The 23,135-nt window shown below is 38.7% G+C and overlaps 1 protein-coding gene across 2 annotated transcripts in view; it reads right to left on the reverse strand.

Moving 5' to 3' along the window:
- ACP4 (acid phosphatase 4) overlaps positions 1–20,644 on the reverse strand; it is a 451,526-nt gene extending 430,882 nt beyond the window's left edge. For both annotated transcript variants that reach the window (XM_044058993.1, XM_044058992.1), the window contains exon 1: positions 20,474–20,644. In XM_044058993.1, the coding sequence (XP_043914928.1) occupies positions 20,474–20,575 (102 nt within the window). In that variant the 5' untranslated portion in view covers positions 20,576–20,644. The remainder of the gene's footprint in view (positions 1–20,473) is intronic.
- Between the last annotated feature and the right edge of the window lie 2,491 nt (positions 20,645–23,135).

The following is a 23,135-nucleotide window of genomic DNA, read 5'->3' on the forward strand; positions in this document are numbered from 1 at the left end:
GTGTGTAAAATTTAAATTATTTACACAGGCATTATGGTCTGATAAGTTCAAATTAATGATGTATTTAGTTTTGTTTAATGCTTCTTTACCATTATATATGCTTAAATGACTGTTACCACTCATGGTATCTTTTAGCAGTGGCTTGTAAGACAAGTACTAGTAATTAGACAAAATTTGTTTTCAGATTTATTGAAAATTACTATTATTCTGTATGAAATGAAATTAATATTATTCAAAAAGATTAAATCAAGCCAATAAAAAGTCTTAAATGTAGGCCTAAATCATCTCTATTATTGGATAAATATAAAGATAGCTTTATGTGAAAACACCAGTCTACTAACTGTTCAAAGTTTGCAAATTTTGGGCTGTATCTGTAAAAGTAAATTAAGATAATAAATATGTCAAATTTGAACATAGCCATACATAATACATATGTATAATGATGCATCTTGTATATAATGTAAATAGTTATTTGAGTGTGTTTTTAAATTGGTAGATGTTTTTTTTGATTTGTTACTCAGTCTTATCAGAATATTTTGTATATAACACTAAATTTCATCATATAATACAATAAAGCTTTTGAAAAAATATATAATACATTATTAACAATAGTTGGTGCTGCGGTAGCATTGTCGCCTCACAGTAAGACGCTGTCCGGTTCGATTCTCAGTTAGAGCGTCTTCTGAGTGGAGACATGCATGAATGGGCGTACCTTTGTTGAAGGTTGTGCATCAGGCCTGGCAAGCCGGTACGTAAAAATCAACTGTCAATCATTAGCGGACCGGAGTTCCACTGTGGCGACCCCTAACCAGGAAAAGCCGAAAGACACAAATGGATGTAAGAAAGTCTACAAATATATTTATTGCAAAATCCACATGAAAACAAACCACAAACCCTTGCAAAGAATATTAAGAACGTATTCCTACAACATAATTCAGAGATTGTAGAGGGTGTCTCTTAATCCAAATGAATGTGAAATACTAGCCATGCAAAAAACTACATATAGCAGATACTGTAAATAAAGCGTATTTGCTATACTAGTTGCTATAAGTTAGAACTTATCTGAATGATTTCATAGTTATCACTGGCTGAAGAAAAAGTGAAATAATTTCAGACACATACTAATCCTGGCAATGTAAAGGAGATGTTAGAAAGAAACCAGTTGAGGCAGAAGTGTTATTAGGGCAGGCACACTAGAACGCTCAAAATTGTAGAGATGAGAGAGAGAGTGAGACTACAACAATCGTGGCTGGACCATCAGCATAAAGCTGTAGTAATTGGTCGATCAGATGATCTAGGGCTCTTTGTCTATCATGGGAAAAATTATCCATTGTACAGAATAAACCAAAGACATAACTGTAAAACAAGAATATCTAAGCCTGAAAGACTTATGCCACCTGAGAAAACATGTATGTTCGGTGATATACTGAAACCACATGACAGTATCATCTCAGAAGAAGATATCCCACCATATTTTCAACATTACTGAACAAATAAAACTGTCTAAGATTGAATCCAGAAATGAAACCCTACTGGCTGCAAGTATGGGAGTGAAAATATAAGACAGAGTGATTAAAGGAACGGCCAACATACAATTCAATATAGTTGTTCCAAAGTTCATATAAAATGTAAATATTGAATGGTGTTAAAAATGTTTAACTTGAACTATTACAACATTATCTAAATTATAAAGTAGATTAAGGACATGCTAGTGCAATGGTAAAGCTTACTATTCAGTGTGTATGTAAGTAGTCTGCATTTACTTCATTTTATACTATAGAGTATCTTTTTATGGAAAGGCAGTGCAGCTTATAGTGCTTCAGAGCTTTAAGAGGTAAGGTTAACCTTAATTGAATATGCATGTCACCTGATCATCTTAGCAGCACTTGGTAGCCATAGTAAGGGAGTCTGGTCACATCTCCAAGTTGTCTGAGTCATGACTAAGCATTCTAATAAACAAGTCACATGTTGCAGTACTGAATACCTTCTGTTGCAATACAGGGCAGAGAGTGACTGCTTGAGGCCTTTTCAGCTACTGATAGGGGCTTTTAGGCATACAAGTCTTATCACTCCTATATACACTCAAATATAATTCATGACAGTACATTGATTATCACAGAGTTGACTATTAGTTATCCAAAGGGCATAACTTGGAACTGCAGAAGTAAAAAATGAAACACAAAATGAAATGTTTATACTTGCTTACTAAGCTTATATCCAAGGAGGCTATTGAGAAACTTGGTTTGCATCACCCAACTATAGCTGGAAGATTGATAGTGTTCTCATTAAGAAAATGATCTCTACATATCCCAGGTGAAAATTTATTATCTCCAATCCAGTCATCCAGACTCATTTTAAATGTTGCCAGGGAAATTCTCTGCTTTGTAATCAAAGGGAACCTATTTCAGAAACAAAGGATATGTTGACTTAAGATATCTGTTGCACTATATGGTATTGTTAATGTGGCAGTATAGGGTTTGGTGTTTAGACTGAGTGTTTGCTTTACCACTGATTCCATTTAGGTGAAGGAGTTCAAAGACTGTGGGGTCAGTTGTAGCATGGAATGTTAAAAAGAGACCACCTCTCAGGAGGGTATTCAAGACTACATAGGTAGAAAGGATTTTTAATCTAATTATGTAGCTATAAATGCTAAAACCTGAGATCTCTTTTGGTGAGGAAGCATTGAGGTCTGTCAAGCTTGTTTAGGTACTTAGTGAGGTACATACTAAAGGATAGTTTATATTCAATGATGAGCCTAATAAAGGAGGAATAAAGTAGAGATATGACTTCTCTGGACCTTGGGGAGATACAACAAAGGACAAATTGTGCAATATAGAATTTTCTCACTAAAACAGAGATGTGATGGTCAGAATAGAGTTTGTTATCAATATAGTTGCCCAAGTTTCTTATGACTAGGTCAAATTTAAGTAAAATGTTATGTATATGGTATATTGTGGTAATACAAGAGTTAAGAAAGGAAACTAGGCTGTATTATTTTGGTACCGAGGGTAAATCCATGATCAAAACACCAATAATTTGTTTGATCTAGCCTATCCTGTAGAATTTTAGCATCAAAATCGGGTTTGATAACCACCTTCAGTTTTAGATCTTTAGCAGACTTGGTTAATCATACCCCTTTGATATCTGTTTTTTTTTTATCAGAGAAGTGGAGGGACCCTTGGAGAAAACCACATGATACATGGTTTGTGGTATGTTTCTGTTAGAGCAGATGCCATAGACCTTATCAATATAGGTTCTATCAGATAGACATTTAGCTGTCTAATGAATTATGTAGATATTGAAAGAGTTTGACAATAATTGTTGACATGGAAGGTTGTGTTGAAGGCCATGGCAAAGTCCATTTGGAAACATGTACTATAGGCATTTTATCAATGGCTTCAGTAATCATTTTACAAAGCCAAATGTGTTTGTGTCCAGGGATATAGGGTCACCTGTATTGTTGTTCATTAGCTTAGCTATAATACATTCCATAGCCTCCACATAATACTTGAGAGATTAACAGACATGTAATTCCCAGGGTCAGTAGAAGGGCCAATTTTTCTCTGCCCTTTAGGGATATAACTGGAGGAGAGACTCAGGTCACTCCAGAACAAGTACAAATATGACTCTGTCATTGTCCATGTTGGTGTGAATGACCTGAGCCATACCTCCCTGGACTACATGAAAAGAGACATGGAAGAGCTCTCTGATCATGTAGCCCAGGCCGGTATGACCCTGACCCTGAGTAGCATTCTGCCCTCACCAAGAATGATACCACAGTATAAAGAAAAAATCTTGATTTCAACAATTGGCTAAGTTTCTGGTGTCATTCAAAGGGGATCCAGTGTCTGTCCACCTGGGATGACATGCTCGACAAGCCACGCTGCTTCGCTAGAGACGGCTTGCACCTGTCACCCTTAAGCTTTCGAATACTGGCCAAGGCTCTTGCCACCCCCATAGTGCCTTTTTTAGGCAAGGCTCAAAAGACAAACCCACCGCCATAAATAGCACAAGTAACAAAAAACTGAGGGTAATGCTACTCAATGCCAGTAGTCTAAACCTCAAAATGCACACACTCGAGGCACTCCTCAGTATAGAAAAAAATCGCTATATGTGCAGTAATAGAAACCTGGTTTAAGGCTCCATTGAGCACCCAGCACTACCAGGCTACAACTCATACCATGCATTTTGGCCACAGAACCCAAACTGAAATACAAAAGGCGGAGGCATATCCATATTCATCAAGGATACCCACACCTCCAGGTTAGTGGCACAGCACGATGCTTCAAAGATCATCCACGTGCATCTAACAATGGGCAAAACTGCAATTCAAATTGTAGCTTGCTACAGATCACCCACCATGTCCCAGGACCCACATTCCGCATTTCTGGAAACACTGGGAAACATAAAGGTCCTACCAAACACCCTAATATTGGGTGATTTCAATTACCCAGACATTAACTGGGAGAACTACTCAAGTATTAACTCCCTTGCCCAACTTTTCCTAGAATTTATAAACTCAAATGCCCTGGTTCAACTGGTCAACACTCCCACCAGAGGTGACAACATATTGGACCTGGTCATCACCAACATGGGTGACCGGTGTTCCACACCATAGGTCAACCCCTCGCTGGTTAGATCTGACCATAAACAAATCACTTTGGATATCCATATTCTGCTCCCACCCCCAGACAAGAAAACCACCATGAAAAACTTTTCAAAAGCAAACTTCACGTTAGTTAAGACCGAGGTGGAAAGTTTCAAAGCCTCCATGCTGAAGGATAACACTGTCCAAGCTGCGAAATCATTTATTAATGCATTCTATGAGCAGCTACAAGAATGCATGCCATCCCAAGCAAAACCAAGACTCACTCCTCCAAGAAAAGGAAACCAGTCTGGTGGACTCCTGCCATAAACAAGCTATACAACAGAAGGAGGAAACTAGTACAGAAAAGAGTAAAATCCCAAGAAGGGAAGACATCCCTGATCAGTATCAGCAAGAAACTACAATCCCTCATAAAATCATCCAAGGCGAGCTTTGAAAGAAAAATTGCCAAGGACTCCAAAGATAACTGCAAGGCATTCTTTAGCTATGCCAAGAATCTAAGTGGCAATGCTCAGATCTGCTTGGAGTTAGTGCAGAATGGCACACAATATACTGAACCGACCGATATCGCCAACATCCTGGCAGACAGGTTCAGCACAAACTCCCCCCACCCCTAAAAGGGCCCATAACCATACCAGAAGAATGTAGAGTCCCTGAAATCACAGACACTCAGGTTAAAACAGCCCTCTCCAAAGTCAAAAAGACAGCATCAGTGGGACCAGATGTTGTCCCAGGCTGCGTCCTACATGAGCTCAAAGATGAACTAACCCCTCACCTAAACACACTGTTCAAACCCAGCCTCTCCACAGGCTACATACCCATAGAGTGGCACGCAGTAACAGTTATTCCGGTCCACAAAGGTGGAGCCACAACAGACCCAGGAACTGTCACCCTATAAGCCTGACTAGCTTGGTCTGCAAGGCTATGGAGTGCATCATCATGAAACTCATTAACAGAGACATTGGGAACCTCCAAACACTGGACCCTACCCAGATTGGCTGTGTTAAGGGCAGATCATGCCTCCTAAACCTGGTGGACTTCTTTGAGACAGTTACCAAAGCTATAGATGAGGGAAAGGTGGTACACAAAGCCTACCTAGACCTCACTAAGGCCTTCAACACCATTCCCCATTCTGGTATTATAGACAAGCTCACCAGCCTGAACATAAACTCCTACATCACAAGATGGGTTGCCAACTGGCTCATGGACAGAACCCACATGGTGAGAGTTGCAGGAGCTAGGTCCAACTCTAAACCGGTTACAAATGGTGTTCCCCAGGGCTCAGTCCTAGGACCCCTCCTGTTTGGCATATACTTCTCAGAGGTACAGGCAAGCACAGGAGGACTATGGCTGACCAAGTTCGAAGATGACTGCAAACTAGGGGCTATAATTGACTCTCCGACTGACACAGACATCCTCCAAAAGGGTCTCACTGAGATGGATACCTGGTGTTAAAATCATGGCCTCAAGCTAAATGCCAAAAAGTGCATAGTCATCCCCCTTGGAAAAAATAAAGTACCCATAGGTAGGTAGGTGGTAGTCCCCTAAATACAGAAGAAGTAATAAGGGATCTGGGGACCCAAGTAGATAGTAATCTCACCTTTGATAATCACATTGCCAAAGTGGTTAGAAAATCCTTCTACATGGCCCACCTAATCACAAAAGGGTTTGCATCCAGATCAAAAGAGGTCATTGTGCCCCTCTACTCATCACTCATCAGACCCATCATAGAGTACAACACCCCATTTGGGATGTACCTTACAAGACACCTGCAACAGCTGGAAAGACCACAGAAGTACCTCACCAAGAGGATCACTGGCCTCAAACAGATGCCCTGTGCAGCTCGACTGAAGAAACTCCAGTTGTACTCGGTTGCATACCACCTACGCAGAGGTGATCTCTGTCTGACATACAAGGCCATGTCCAACCCAGAATTGATGGACATGCTCCACCTAAATAAAACCTTATCCCCTCGAGCCACATGCTCTAGGGATCTAAATCTCACCACAACAATAAATAGGATGTGCTGGAGGGATAGATTCCTGTCCCAGAGACTTCCCATGCATTGGAACAAGATCCCAATTACATTAAACAGAGCTCCTTGCTAACCCTCTTCAAGAAACACCTTAACGAGTGGATGGGAAATAGAAAGTTTACCTCGGGGATCACTTCAGTGGTTCTGTTGGACAGAGGCACAGGGAACTAATCTAAGGGGGTGGCAAAAGCCAACACATTCTGGCTAGGCTTATAAATGCCTTCAGGCAGATAGCCTAGTACCAACTTATGAACCTATGAGACTCAGACTGAAGATTTAATGGATACATTTTGCTAGGTGAAATATAGCATTTGTGGAGGACATCCAGGGATTTCAACACCAATGGAACTGATATTTTTAATTATGAAAAGCATCAAAAGGACTTAACCTACAATGGTTTTGGAAGGGGAGGTGTGAGAAGGAATGGAAGATGGCAGAAGCAAAGGTGGGTGGAAGAAATTGGCAGACAGTTTTTCTTGAAGAATATTAACACCGTCCTTTGGATCAGAGAAGAAAATACCATTAGAGATAAGTTCAGCACAGAATTTTGGGTACTTATACATTTCTTAATATAGCTGAAGAAGGCCTTATAGTTGTCTTTTACATTGGCTGCAACCCTAAGTTCATAGCTTTGCATTTATTAATGTAAGCTTTGGGACTTGCTTACCAGTTTTAAATCCCTTTTATAATGATGAAGTACAGATCATACTTTGTTGAAGTGTATTAGTATTTACAAAGTCAAGAAATCTCTGGGCATATTTGTTTTGGGTAGTATACATATGCCAGTTTATGTGTAAAATCAATCATGAGAAAGGAATTTGGTTTGATGGTTAACTTTTCTAACTGGTTAAGTACCCTGTATGTTTTGAACTGGCTTAAATGGAGTTCCATGCTTGGATCCCACGTAACATGGCAAGAGAAAATGGGGTTACAAATAATTATGGATATTTCTTTGTGGTTGTTTGTGGATCTGAACTCATGACAGGCAGTGCACCCTGAAACCAGGTTTCTGTATTTACACAAATGCTGATGTTTTTGAGGGTAAGTAAGGACTCAAGTACAAGCATTTTGTTGTTTAGGTGTCTGGCATTTAGTACTGCAACCTTGATATTATCCAGATTAAAATTTGCTCTGTTGGGATGTCCATCAGGTGAACTCTTCCTAAAAAATGGCAGTGTGGGTGTAACAAGAGTTTTATCCAGTATATGAAAACTGACAGGTGGGAGGCACAAGCTAGCCCTAGCAAAGCAGGAGAGGACTGTTGATCCTTTCATTTCATGAAGGCACACAATGAATCATCTTGAATTATATTCATTTACTAGCCAATTATTGACACCAGTTATTTTATCATTGAATTTAAGCATAATTCTTGGTGAATGCAAAATGCAGCTCAATACCTAGACCTCACCTTCTTCAAGTACATGAATGGAGAGCTTAGCAATGCCTCTTTGTATCTCCCCAGAGTAGAATGCCTAATATAATTTACCCCCTTATGAGCAACTACAACTTCATACTCATATCTGGGGTAGTGCAATGACCCAAGGACCCTACTGATAACCATAAATCTAGCACTAGAGAGGCAGCTGTCACTCCATTCTTTGTCAACTTGGAGAATAATGTGTCTTAAAATGGTGTCACCAATGACTAAGACATTTTTGAGATGTGCTGCAGGGTAATGAGACCTTAAAGATACAGGCAGCTCTCAGTAGCAGTAGTTATCGGTATGGCTGTAGGTGAATTGTTAGCATTTTGCCTACATGGCTGAGGTAAGTTAGGAGAATGTCTAGCAATCCTTGAAGACTTAAGCAAGGATTTTTTTACCACCTCAGTATATGCATGATGTTATGGTTTACTGGTAAGGTAGTGTTGTTGTAGTACTGTTCACTGATTGTGAGTGAGATGAAGATTCTAGCCTCTAATTTAGATAGACAAGGGCAGCTGTCACAGGTGGAATCCCTATGTGTTAGAAGTGACTTGTCAGTAAACATGCAGTAGTAGCTACATTCTTCATCATCATCATCATCATCATCATCATCATCCCCCTTTTTCCCATTTCCTACATGGGGTCGGGGTGTTGTGTTAACTGTCACCATCTCTCTCGATTCAATGTCACACTCCTGCTTTCTTTGACACTCATGCCTGACTGTCACAGATCTCTCACACAGTCCATCCACCTCTTTGCTGGATGCCCCTGTTTCCTCATGTCTTCTTCATGTCTGCCCCAAATCTTTTTCACTAGACTGTCTTTTGCTTTGTTGCACATGTGCCCAAACCACCATAATCCATTCTCTTTGATCCTTTCTGAAATTGGAGCTACTTTGGCTTCTGTTTTTGTGTCCTTATTTCTTCATCTGTCCCACAGTGTGCATCCTACCACCCTTCTCAGGCACTTCATTTCCATCAACTCTAGCTTTCTCATCTGTTCTGCCTTTACTGCCCAGCTTTCTGTACCATACAGTAGTACTGCTCACACCACTGTTTTGTACACCTTGCTTTTCAGCTTCTTTGGCATTCTTCTGTCATACACTACAACTGACACTTTATGCCAGTTTGCTGCAGCCCCTCTGATTATAGCTTTGACCTCTTCATTCAGACTTTCTTTCTCCTCAACCACCCCTTCCAGATACTTGAAGCTGTTAACCTGTTCCACCATTTTCCCTTCTATCTCACTTCTCAGCTTATTCTGATTTCTCCAATTTGCTGCCATTACCACTGTCTTGTCTGTAATCAGTTTCATCCCATTTTTCTTCGGTTTTGCATTCCATTCCCCTATCCTTTGCTGAAGTTCTTGCTCAGAATCTGCCTGTAATGCCACATCATCTGCATACAGCAAGTTTGTTGATCTGTCTCCTTTGACCTGTTTGCTAATGTAGTCCATCGCCAGTATTAACAACAGTGGGCTCAGAGATGAACCCTGGTGCGCACCCACTCTCACTGGTATCCTTTCTGTGTGATTGAACACTGTTCGCACTTGAGTCATTGGGTCCTTGTACATAGTTTGCACTAATTCTACACATGTTTCTGAGACTTTGAACTACTGCAGTGCTGCCCAAATCAGCTTTCTTGGGACCCTGTCATATGCTTTTTCCAAGTGTAGGAATGCCCAGTTGGACTCTTTCCTCATCTCTAGTTTCTTCTCAAGTATCTGTCTCACTGCAAACATTGGGTCAGTTATGCTGCATCCTGATCTGAATCCAGACTGCTCATCTCCTATCTTACTTTCTACTGTACTGCTCATCTGTTTATCAATCACCCGGTCCAGAATTTTCATACAGTGTTACAGAAGTTTGATACCTTTGTACTTCCACAGTTGTGGATGTCCTCTTTGTTCTTGTAAGCTGGCTTGAGTATACTTATTCTCCAGTCATCTGAGATATGCCTTTCTCTCCACACTGCTATGAGTACCTTCAGGAACCATTTCTCTCCTGCCTCACCCAGCATATTTATTGTATCTGCTGTGAAGATATCTGAGCCTGCTGCTTTCCCTGGCTTCATTTTCTTTAGTGCTGCTCTTACATCTTCTGTGGTGGGCTCCTCTTCTTCTCTCATTTCAGGCAGTGTCTGGCGCAGTACAGCTTCTATGGGGTATTCATTTAGAAGCCGCTAGAAGTACTACTTCCATCTACCTTTGATGTCCTGTAGACTGGTAAGCAGGTTGTTGTTGGCATCCCTTATGAGGAGTGTCTATCTTCTTTATCTTTCTGTCTTTGTTTTGCAACCTCATATAGTTTCTTTGTGCCACCTACTGAGTCACATTCCAGCAACTGCTAGAGTGCCTCTGATGTCATATTCTTTGCTATTGCGACTCCTATCCTAACTTCTTTGTTAGCCAACCAGTACTCCTTCCTAGCCTGGTCTGTTTTTTTCTATTTCCCACTTTTTCCTGCACTCCTTCTTTCTTTTGATGACTTCCTAGACTTCTGCATTCCACCACCAGCTTTCCTTATCTACCTTATTTCCATACCTGGCTCAGCCACATATCTGTTCTGTAGTTCTCATGCATACTGTTTTGAGGTGCTGTCATTCTTCTTCAGCTCCACATATTTCCTCTCTTCCTGGGATGCTAGATCCCTGAGTAATTCCTTGAACTGTTGTGCTTTCTCTCCAGTCAATTTCCAGGTCTTCAGCCTGGTCTCTGTTGACCTTAGAGCCTTCTTTGACCATTGCTTGCAGCTGATTGTGTGGCAACCACTGGTTTATGCTTTGGGCCAACTGTTTCACTAGGGATAACTTTGCAATCATGGATTCTACTCCAGTGCCTTTTCCTTACTAGGAGGAAGTCTACCTGAGTTGCATGTTGGCCACTCTTGTATATGGTCTTGTGACTGTTTGTCTTTCTGAATCATGTGTTGGCTACTATCAAGCCATTTTCAAGAAAGAAATCTAGAATGACCTCTCCTTCTTTATTCCTATTGCCCCACATGTGTATCCAGCCAGTCCTCATATCCTGTTCTGTCTGTCCCGATATGTGCATGCAAGTCACCCATTATCAACATCAATTCATGTTGTCCTGCTTTATCTAGTAGGTCCTGCAACTGCTGTATTAATGCACTCTTTTCCTCACTATCACAACCCTGATGTGGGGCGCAGGCTGAGATTATAAATACTGCCATATCATTACACTGGAGTCTGACTGCCATGAGTCTGTCACTAATTCTGATGATATCCCTCACTCCCTTCTTAAGTCTATCTCTCATCACAATTCCTACACCGTTTCTAGCCTGTACCCCTCCTGTAGTAGACTCTGGATCCCAAGCCGAGTGTCTTTGCTACACTGCCCTTCCAGCTCGTCCCTTGGATACATAAGATGTCCAGCTTCCTCCATACAATCATATAATCCACTTCCAAGCTGTGTCCTACACTAGCAGCTACACTACTGGTTTATAAAATGCTGTTGATTAAAAAAGAAATAATCTAAATGAATTAAATAATGAAGCCAGTATTTCGGTTGGGAGAAGAGCTGCACACAACTGCACCCAGTATTGTGAGCTTTAGTTCCCACTATCTCATTAAATGTTTGTTTGTTTCTTTCGGCTTTTCCCGGTTAGGGGTCGCCACAGTGGAACTCCGGTCCGCTAATGATTGGCAGTAGATTTTGATGTGCTGGCTTGCCAGGCCTAACACACAACCTTCAATGAAGGAACGCCCATGCACGCATTTCGCCACACAGAAGATGCTCTAACTGAGAATCTAACGGGCAACGTCTAACTGTGAGGTGACAATGCTACCGCAGCACCACCACTGCTGTTCCACTATCTCACTAAATAAATGTACTAATACTGAGTTCACATCACATCACATCAGTGATTAAGGGAATACTTGATTTCCCAATAAACTTAAGTATTCCTTCTATCTCCAGGATAGTGTGACCTTGGAGTTAGTATATTTAGTGTAAGAAGTCTGAAGGCAAAGCTCCAGTGTCAAACAGAGTGATACAAGAGGGCACTTTCTCACACACACACACACACACACACACACACACACACACACACACACACACACACACACACACACACACACACACACACACACACACACACACACACACACACACACACACACACACACACACACAAAGTTTCTTTCTGTATATAATTTAGCAATTTTATGATTTCTTTTGTTATATGTAGAGATGTTTTTTTCCTGAACTACTTAAGTGTGCTGTAACAGCTGCATACAGCAAAACCTGTAGAAATGCAGTCTGAAATATCAAACATTTTCAGGTTACTTTAACATCAGGTTCTTTGCTAAGCTGCTTTTGTTTATACATTTTATAGCATGACATGTTTACAGATTCACGAGTGCTTTCAAGTATTTTATAGAATGTTTAAGTGAACTAAATTACCTTTATAAAACTAATTTTGTTTCACCTGAATAAATCACAAAGTAAAATATACGCATTTCTGTATTAGTGAATGAAACTGCAAATGTGTAGCCAGTGTTCTCAGATATACTACATCCCTTCGCATTAAAGGTATAATTGTATTACATATAGCTTGGGGTGCCTTCTAGGAATACTTAAAACTCTATAATGTAATAGTTTAGTTATATTTCAGCACAGAGTTGTCAGCTAAGAAACAGATTGGTGTTTATAAGTCTCATGTCTGAAAGTTTACTAATAGTCATTGAATGAATGGTCATGCAGCTCCCTCACGCATATGTAGGTATATATATTGATAGATGTACTTTGGGTTATTCATCTAGAATTCTCTGAAATCCCTCATATTAGAAGGGTTTGTGTAAGAGAATATTTTGCTGTTACAATCTATATACCACAGCTGGGATGTTTATGCATAGCCCCGAAACAAGGATCTACTGACCGACTCTGAACAACTAACTTTGTAGACAGCTGTCTCCCAAAGCTAACACTAGTATTTCATGACTTGCAAGGAGCTCTACTTATTTATATATTGCAACCAGCACATTCAAAAGGCTCTTGCTACTAGTTCTGCTGTAGTCTTTAACCTTTTGTGTACCAGCATACTTGTCAACCTCTTACAGCAAGAAATCTGGACAAAGCCATAAATAAAAGTGGGACAAAGGCCCAAAAAATAGAGACATTTTTTTTAAATATTACTCTTACAAACTTAGAAAGTTGATAGAGTAACAGGTTTTGTATTAGCATGAATTTTCCAAAAGATATGAAGTCTGAAACTCAAATGTCTCGCATTACTTTCTAACTTCAGTCTTTAATGATTTACTACTAATTTGCCAGAAAACCACAATTTTATGACAAACAGACCAAAATATGAGGCCATTTCTGGACATTCTGTTAAAATCTGTACAGTTGAGAAGTATGTGTACCAGGTATATGACTGATTATTAACAATAATGCTAGCAGGCACAGTCAGACTTGTATATGGGTTCAGTAACATCTGATACAATAAATCAATGTTGAGTGCAGTCATGCACACAAAAACTGAGTCTTCTAGAAAGTTCAATCTCCATGGAATGTACCATTGTATTTTGTGCAGTTTTTTTAGCATACCCAGTAAGAACAACACATACTCACAAGTTATTAGTGTAGTTTCTCTCTCCTGGATTTTCATGATACATTATAGAGCACTTTGTTTGCACATTTCACCTCTGAGATATTAATGTGTCTTGACTTCATTTTCTAGTGCACTTCTTTACAATGGAGTTTGTTACCAAAAAGCCTTATCTCTTTAACACTATGCAGAATATTACAGCTGACTGCACTAACATAATTATGTTGGAAATTAAATCATTTATGTAAACAAAGCTGAAGTGCATACTGCATATTGTTCTAATTTGGATGAATTAAAAAAAAACTTTGCCTGACGGTATTTACAAATTTTTATGCAAGTAATGTAAAGAGCAAGAACTTGAATCATATTGAAAGTACCTTCTATGTCAACTGCTGGATAACTTTTTTTTTTTTTGGGGGGGGGGCGTAACATGCAGATTTCTATAGCTTTTTTGCCATAGTAAAGATACAACAAATGTCCAGTTATATGTCCTGCCTCTGTTATTCCTGCCTAATGCAAGAGCATCTGTCACATCATACCTGATTAGTTCCTGGTATCCAATGGACAAACAGAACTTACTGCACTTGAAACACTTTGAAAGGGTGTTCTGAAATGCATAGCACCCTGAAATGTGACCTTACTGTCATGCAAGTACTGTGCAAGTGCTCCCCAGATTTTGAATACCACACATGATTGCAATGGCAAACCCTGATCTTTGCATTTAGTTGTATGAATTCTGTATGTGTGCCAAATCTGCTCCTGATGTAGTTGTTCATGTGCATCTTTTATGGAGTTTTTATCCCTTGTGTCTGCAGTAAAAATGGATAAATGGGTGACAGTCTAAATGGCTAACTTGGCCAACATAACACATATAAGTGAAAATTATTACATGTCTTTCCCCATTTCATTTCATAATTATTGCTTTGAAAACATTATTTTATATTGTTATTTGAAATCACACCTCATACTTTGTTAGAGTTAATAGTTTGTAGCCCAAAATCACACTGCACGAGTAACATTACAGAATAAATAGCGTTACGTGTCTTTTTGTCATATGTAATCACGTCTGGCCTCATTTTAGTTAATATTCTGTTCACACATCTACCTAGTCTGATAATGTAGTCACTACAAACTCTGGTCCATACATGTTGCTCTGCTATAGTTTCTTCCTTATCATTATTGCTGTCACCACAGATTTGCGTTTGGCACACATGAAATGGACCCCTCTGCTATTTATTTATTATTTATTTGCATCAATGTACATAGGCATGATACATTAATACAAACAAAGAGTCCAGAGCTCTTGTTTACGGCTTCATTACTTGACTAACAAACACTGGTGCACCTATCTTGTATATTTTCTATTCATATCAGTTCTATGCATGACAGACAGTTCTTACAAGAGCTCACACAACATGCTGGTAAATGTAGGAATCCAGAAACTTCTCATTAGGCACAGAAAACAAGAATGTATGGCACCAGACGCTGTGCCTTACCTTGTATTCATAACAGCAACACCAAAAGCCAAACAAATACTCTCATGGTGGAAAAAGGTAAGTGTATGTGACTAAATGAAGATACAGAGTAATGCTGCTGAATTCAGTGAGTAACTGAGAGTCAGGTCAAGGGAAAAAAACTGTAAACCAGAAGTTCACCACTACTAGAAAGGCAAGAAACAAAATGTCATGATGACAGAAGGCACTGCTGCCCACCCAGTGCTGTTTTATATGACTTGTTCTTTGGGTAAGCTTCTTATTTTTCACTCTTAACTTTTACAAAAATAAAAATAAAAGAAAAAGGAAAAATTTATATTTATTATCAGAGCATGAATAAAATTGCATAGCTAATTCAGCAAAGTCAGAATTTTTATTTCAATAACACTCCTAAGAAAAGCAGACAGCAAACTTCATATTTTAGACAGTTACATGTTTAGGGGTTACAAAGCCTTACATGAAGATATCTACCATTACGCTGCATCTTACCTCTTACTCATTAGGCTTCAGTGCAAGGGCTCTGTCACTAATACAAATACATGTTATTGTTTCAGTCACATGCCATCTAGGAACACGGACTCTTTTGTGCTGTATCTGAACTTCTTATTTCGTATCCGTTTGTCTGCTTTAATCTTGAAATACTGAACATTTTCAGATAACGTTCTTTGTGGTGGTAGTGTCTTCCATAATCTGGGTATAATTTGTGTGATATAGCTTTCACTATTATTTAGTGAAGTCACATGCCTTTTTATTACTTTTATAGAATTCTAATCCTAGAAATTCTTCAGTATTTTTGTCTTTGGAAGTTTTATACGCCATGTAAATCTTGCATCTTGTAACTCAGTAACTGATATCGTATAAGCCCAGAACCTGTAAATCAACAATTTGCTGCTGATCTTTTAGCAGATTTCCTCTGGATCAGTTCTAATAGACTGATTTCACTCAGTGTATAAAACAAAAGGGAAAAATTTAAAAATGGATCTTACAAGGGTTTTGAAAAGGCTCCTTAGAATCATATGTTCCTGATGCTGTCATCCCTTCTTGCAGAAGATTTGTTGGTCATAATTTGCAATCATTGCAAATTTAGTCAGCCAGAGGCCATTGACATTGGCCTTGACTTCAGAGAAGTGAATGCCAAAAAGAAGCAGTCCCAGGACCGATACCTGAGGGACTCCACTTGTGACTGGCTTCTTTGTAGAGGTGGACTCCTCAATTCTAACTTCCTGGGTCCTGTCTGTAAGCCAGCTGGCTATCCACAAGGTGACATAAGGGTTTAGCTGGCTATCCACTTGGTGATGTAAGGGTTTATACCTAACCTCCTGAGTTTGTCAACAGTGCCAGAGTGGGATATTGTGTCAAATACTTTGTACAGGTCAATGTAGGCAGTGTGAGCCATTATGCCCTCATCCATTACTTTGGTGACCTTCTCAAAGAAGTCCACCAGGTTGAGTAGGTATGACCTCCCCTTAATAAAACCACATTGGGTTGGGTCCAGTGCCTGGAGGTTTCCTATGTCATTAATGATCATTTCCATGATAATTCTTTCCATGGCTTTGCATATGAGACTAGTGAGACTTACGGGTTTGTAGTTTCCCAGGTCTGTAAATGGCCACACAGAGGGATGACTGTTGCAGTTCTCCATCCATACCCATGAGGCACAAAGCCTGTTTGGAAGTTATAGTTAAATAGAAATTTAAATAGAAATTTCATAGGTAATGCTTCATGCTATTTAGAAGGCATCCTGGGCTATTGTCTAGGCCCACTGAGGCAGTGTCCTTGGCCTTAGAGACAGCATTTAGGAACTGTTCCCTAGTGACTGCAGGAATTATATTTGATAGTATTTCCTGAGGGAAGGCTGAGGGGGAGATACGGGTAAAGTTGAAGCTGAATTTTTCAGCCAGTAGGTTTGATCTTCTGGCTCAGTATCGGTAGCTCCAATAACAATCAGTTCTGCACACAATTGTGTATTACCTTTGAGGTTGTGGACATAGCTAAAACATGCCTTGTGGTTATCCTTTGGCCTGGGAGGCCAGATTTACATCAAATTTGTTTTTTGTCCTCAGAGGTGTTTGTTTAGTTTGATGAGACTGTTTTATCCTGTTGGGTGCTGCACCTCCTACTTTTTAACACAATTTTCTTCCTTCTGTTATACAGTCTATTGATATGGTGATTCCCCTAAGGTGGCTTGTTTTTTTGAGTTAGTTTTATACTTTTTCCTGGTAGGCACAGCTGCCCCTATGCAGCTATTAACATGCTTGTATACAGTTTTCTGAACAGTTCTGTGCAGGCACAGTGTTCAAAGGGTTTCTGGGGGCTTGAAATTTTGACAGGTTATCACTTAATATAGGAAGTTAGCATTAGAGTAAGCTCTGACTATTCCAAGGTTGGCTGGGAGTTCAGGTTTTATTTTTACTTCAAAGGAGACCATTTTGTGGTTCGACCTTACCAGAGAATATATTACACTAGGGTTGTGCAGCAGTGTCCTATATTAGTGAGGACCAGATCCAGTATATTGCACCCCTGGTTGGTGTATTGCCTATCTGGTCCAGGAGTATATATATATATATATATATATATATATATATATATATATATATATATATATATATATATATATATATATATATATATATATATATATATATATATATATATATATATATATATATATATATATATACACACACATACATAAAATATGTAGACACCCAAGCATTTCTGCAACACTGAACTATTTCCCTTTCATGAAGAAAAGTGTATTTAAAACACATGATTTTAGGGAACTATTTCTAAATCATTAAGGATTCTTCAATCATCCAGCCAATGCTGCCGAGTCACAGCTGATTTCTACAGGAACATCATAAACAGCCAATGCCATTTACAGGGTTATCAGACAAGTAGGGAATGGAACAGGTTTACAGGCCTCTCTTCTGTAGCCCCCCACCCCCCCCACAAAAACAAACACACTCACATGCACTGCATTCACACACACTTACAAACAATTAAGAGAAACCAATCCATGTACCACATGTCTTTGGAATGTAGAAGGAAACCAGATCACCCAGAGAAAACCCACATATACACTGAGGACATGCAGATACCACAAAGATAACCTACATGAGAACTGAACTGGGGAGCCTCTTACAGTGAGATGACAATGATACATAGAGTGTCACTGTGCACCTCAAAGTAATATTAGTTTGTAAAAATGCTGACAGAGTCATTTTGGCTCAGTTGTAACCAATGACAGATATGAACTTATAAAATCAGTCACAGGAGTGTATGAATAGTTTTAAAATTATACTTGGATTTTACTTAATTGCATCTATTTTTATACGTATATGTATATATTTTTTTATTTATTGGATTTTAATGACATTGGGTGGTGGTGACACTGAGAAGCAAATCATCCATTTTCAGAGAACTTCCAGGAATACTGAAAGTCCATATAATAATGGTAGGCAGCATGCATAATGCAGGAAATTATATTACAGGAGTAAGACAGGAAATTAGGGAACTTATTTCAATGGCATACATGTATGTGACAAAGAAAGAAGAGCAAAATTCAGCTGATATACCCACAAGACAAGTGCATATTTGTGAAATTTAAGCACAATAAGGGCAGACAATCAATCAAAATTCTAAATTAACTCTTCAAAATCCAAACCTAAATAAGCATTAGCTATTGCAGAGGATGGTAGTGGCATTATTGTAAGAGGCCCATACCCTCAAAAACCTGCCCTCATGTAAAGGTTTTAAATGTCAGTTTCAATGAAGAACTATAACTCATGACAACTCTGAAAAGCGGTGGTTATGCTGCTGCCTTCTAAGCCACACATAACCTACACAAATTTATGCAAATTATTAAACGTATCCCAATGTTTTCTTATACATCAGGTTCTGTATGATTAGACAGTTTCTTTCCTGCATGGATGTACCAATAAGATGCATCATCCTGCAAATGTAAGCTGTTGTTAGAGAAAGTATTTGTATGCTAGATAATGTAGCTATCATATATTACTCATACAGCTGGTATTTCCAAGTAACAGCTTGTTTAATTCACTCAGTAAATGAAATGCAGCTCAGATAAGGATTGTAAACTTAGCGTCATACTGGCACGGCTTTGTAAGAGACAAAAGTCCAAAAAAGGGAAATACTTTGGTCAGGAGAGCTGGGCAACTGCTCCATTAAATCACTTATGATATGTCTTTCCTGTTTTGCTGGAAGCTTTTCTTACACTGATTAAAAATGAATCACTAAACCAAAAGGCTGTTCTGTTGTGAAGTAGCACAAGGAAAAGTTTTGCACATCCAGCAGTTTATAAACCAAGGACACTATTAACTGTTATGTCCATAAGGTGTGGGATCACAGCTGTTAGATGAGAATGATTGGTGCCTACAGATGCCTTCTCAATAACTAAACTGACTGCATGGGATGCTCTGGTATCTTTCTGAGCACCAACAAGTGTAAGCAAAAAGCAGTATTTCAGACAATGAACTGTGAAATAGAAGGTACCAGGTTTGAATCCCACCAGAGGCATCAGATTTATTTTTATGATTTTCTGCAGTTTACCAGAATACTATTTTCACCATTCGCTTTCACAGACAAGAGGGAAAAGTACCATGAATTTCCTTTGAGAAGTTATTAACTGCAGAACGAGTTCATCTTAAAAGAAAATTATTATTATTACTATTATATCACATAAAGGAAATGGAAATTAGCATTTTTAATAGACAACTGTGTTGCTCCAAAAACTATAAAATCCTAGCACTGAAACCAGCTTGTGATGAAAACATAAACAAAAACAATTATTACATGTGACATTTAAGAAAAAAATAAACATGCAGAGCTGACTCAGGGCACACATTCTCGACCAAAGCATAAACCATTTTAGAATCAAGGTTTATGTAAAGACCCTCTAATTCTGGTAATGCTTTAAATTTCAGAAGAAATTACATTTTCTACTTATATATATATATATATATATATATATATATATATATATATATATATATATATATATATATATATATAAAAATACTAATCAAGTGCAATGGCTTCAAGTGAATGTTGTCAGGCCACTTTCAATGAGGCTGTGACATGGTTTTGTGCACTACTGTCATTGATGTTCTCAAAGTAAGATGAATGTGTTAGTATTTTAATTTAGAATAAACTATGTTATTTATAGCTATACAAAGTTGTCTAGTAAGGATGTTTTCTATAGCAGTGACCAGTAACTGACACATTTTCTTTTTGTTGCTATTTCTTCACCTTTACATCCTAAATGTTTTTTCTTGTATAACCAATGGAAATGCAGTTGCAGTCTATATTTCTTGTTTTAGCAACTTACCACAACCACAAATTTCAGTGTCCTTCCATCTGAGGATAAATTACTAAGCGCAATTGCCACAAAGACGAGGATCATATAGTGAGAGAGTCTGCTTTTATTCATGGTACAATTAGACTCGACAGTGCAGTACTGGGGCACACAGCTGCCTTCTTGTTAACTTGACTTCCTCCTCAACTTTCATAACTGTTGCATGCTTTAATGAACAGTTTACATTAACCTCATGGTGACCACACCTCCTACTATTCCAGCTTAGTTCCTTAAATACAGTTTAACTCTTTGGTGATCTCTATTTGAATTTGGTCCAGATAAGAGGAACAGCATGTAGGTAGATCATCACAGAAACCTTAGATAAAATTCTACAACATCCTATAGCTAAGTGCAGCACATTTTGTTTTCTGCTTGCACCCATTGCTACATGATTCCAGTATATATGACAGATTCCAAAAGTAACTTTGTTATATTCATGTTTCACTACAGCTCATCGAAATAAAAACCTCCTCCATCCCATGGGCTCACAAACCAATTTGCATACCACAGTATGTCTGTTCAGAGGCTAATTCTTATAGGCAGTGTGTGACAATACATCTTTGATGCGACAGCACCTTTGCTGGGTATCAGTTATATCTTAATGTTATTAGGCATTTTATGTCTGTACTGCTTTCTAACATAAAGATTTCCATACAGATATAGATACTTTACTATTGCAGAAAAACTGTCTGACTTCTTAATTTGCTAGATTCAAAGATCACATGAACCACTCTTAGGCATGCCTAGAGCTAGTTAAAACTGCATTAAGTAAGACAAAATAAAAACAATTACAGGGTTGCTATATTATTGTATGCATGAAGTGCTACTCCAGGAAAAGTACAGTGAGAAATAGTTAAAATCCGTCAGTATTACAAACCTCACAGTGATTTTGCTGACGCAGTGAAATTAATGTAAGCCAAAATAAACAGGTTAAACTTCTGCATCATATCTTCTTAAAAGTCTGTTAAGAAACAAAAGCGTAAAGGAGAAAAAAATGAACACAGAATATTACACTTCCATTTTATGGGCGAGGATTTGTTATATTTTAAGTGTGTCTCACTACTTACTGAACCATAATATTTCTCTTGTGCAGACTACAAAGTATCACAGTACTTATGCAACTGACTTCTTAAAATAATGTATTTAAATACATTAAAAATACTATTATAGCAATATCTCAAAAGGAGTCCATCTGTATGAAACATAGCAATGTTATTTCTGCCATATTTGTTATTTACTGCATGTAAACACCCTTTCTCTTACAGACACACATATATACACACACACACACACACACACACACACACAGCATTATTGTTTTGAGACACACGCAAAATACACAAACAGAGCATTGTTGGTTTTGTAATATTCTTTCTACATGTTCCTAGCCTCACTATCTTTTCTTTGTCTGCATTTGTGTTTAGCATGTATTTCAAATGCGTGCATGTTTTTTTCCATTTCCAACAATTGTAAAAAGATAATTCCTGTTCTAACCATATATAAATGTGGACATTTGCTGATTTACCAAATGGTGCCAAGTGCAGAACAGAACCCAGCAAGTTAATCCAAGGAAATGGTACTGAAATAGCAAAATCAAAAGAACAGTTAGCTCAGCAGCACTTGACCTAAGGTTACTCTGAATCATACAAAGTATCTAACGGAACACTGGTGTGAGGGGGCTGAAAGATGGAGCTCCCCCATGCAGACTACAAGTACTAAAATATGTTTAGTGTACTGAAATGCATAGAGCAGCAGACAGAATGGACAAGGGACAACAGAACAGGACAGCACTGACACCTGATACATAGTACACATTACACACACACAGTAGTGCAAAAAGAAAATGAAGAGTGCACCATGTATCGCCAGGTCAATGAAAGCTCAAGAAGTCTCTTTGTAAAACCAATAATCCACGTTTATTGTAAAAACACGAACACAAAAACTGCAGAAATATAAGCGCTTTCGCGTTGCATATCAACGCTTCATCAGATATAAATGCAGTAGAAACCACCCCTCCCTTAATACAAAAAACCTTGTTCGTGTTTTTACAATAAACGTGGATTATTGGTTTTACAAAGAGACTTCTTGAGCTTTCATTGACCTGGCGATATCGGACTTTAATGTGAGTGCTTTACTTGGCGGTTTTGTTTTGTTTTGCACACACACAGTAGTGCCCAACACATTGCCCAAAGGAGCAGAGAGATTCAGGGAACATCACAGAATAGGCAGTCACCTTTGTAGCTGTGATGCCCCAACACTGACCCAGTAATCAATCCTCACCACTGGCAATAGTGCAGGATGTACACAATGGGAGGGTGACAAGTACATACACAGTAAAGTGCAATTTCCATTAAGAGAACACAGAGACCACAGTCAGTCTGGGGCTGGTTTCTCCCTCTTTCTCCAGATCCCCAATAAGACTACCCACTGGAAGAGCTGTAGGGTTGAGATCTTAGCTGAGTGGCCAAACCAAGATCTCCAGTACCCTCTCTGTCCAACCAGTGCTTTGTGTCACTGCCTAAGTAGTTGACACACACACTCCTTGAGATTTGATTTATATACAAACACACACACACACACACACACACACACACACACACACACACAACTGGGAAAGGCTGGCACAGGTATACTA

The sequence above is a fragment of the Protopterus annectens genome, chromosome 17.part0, assembly GCF_019279795.1.
Source record: "Protopterus annectens isolate FY-2018-M chromosome 17.part0, PAN1.0, whole genome shotgun sequence".
NCBI lineage: Eukaryota > Metazoa > Chordata > Ceratodontiformes > Protopteridae > Protopterus > Protopterus annectens.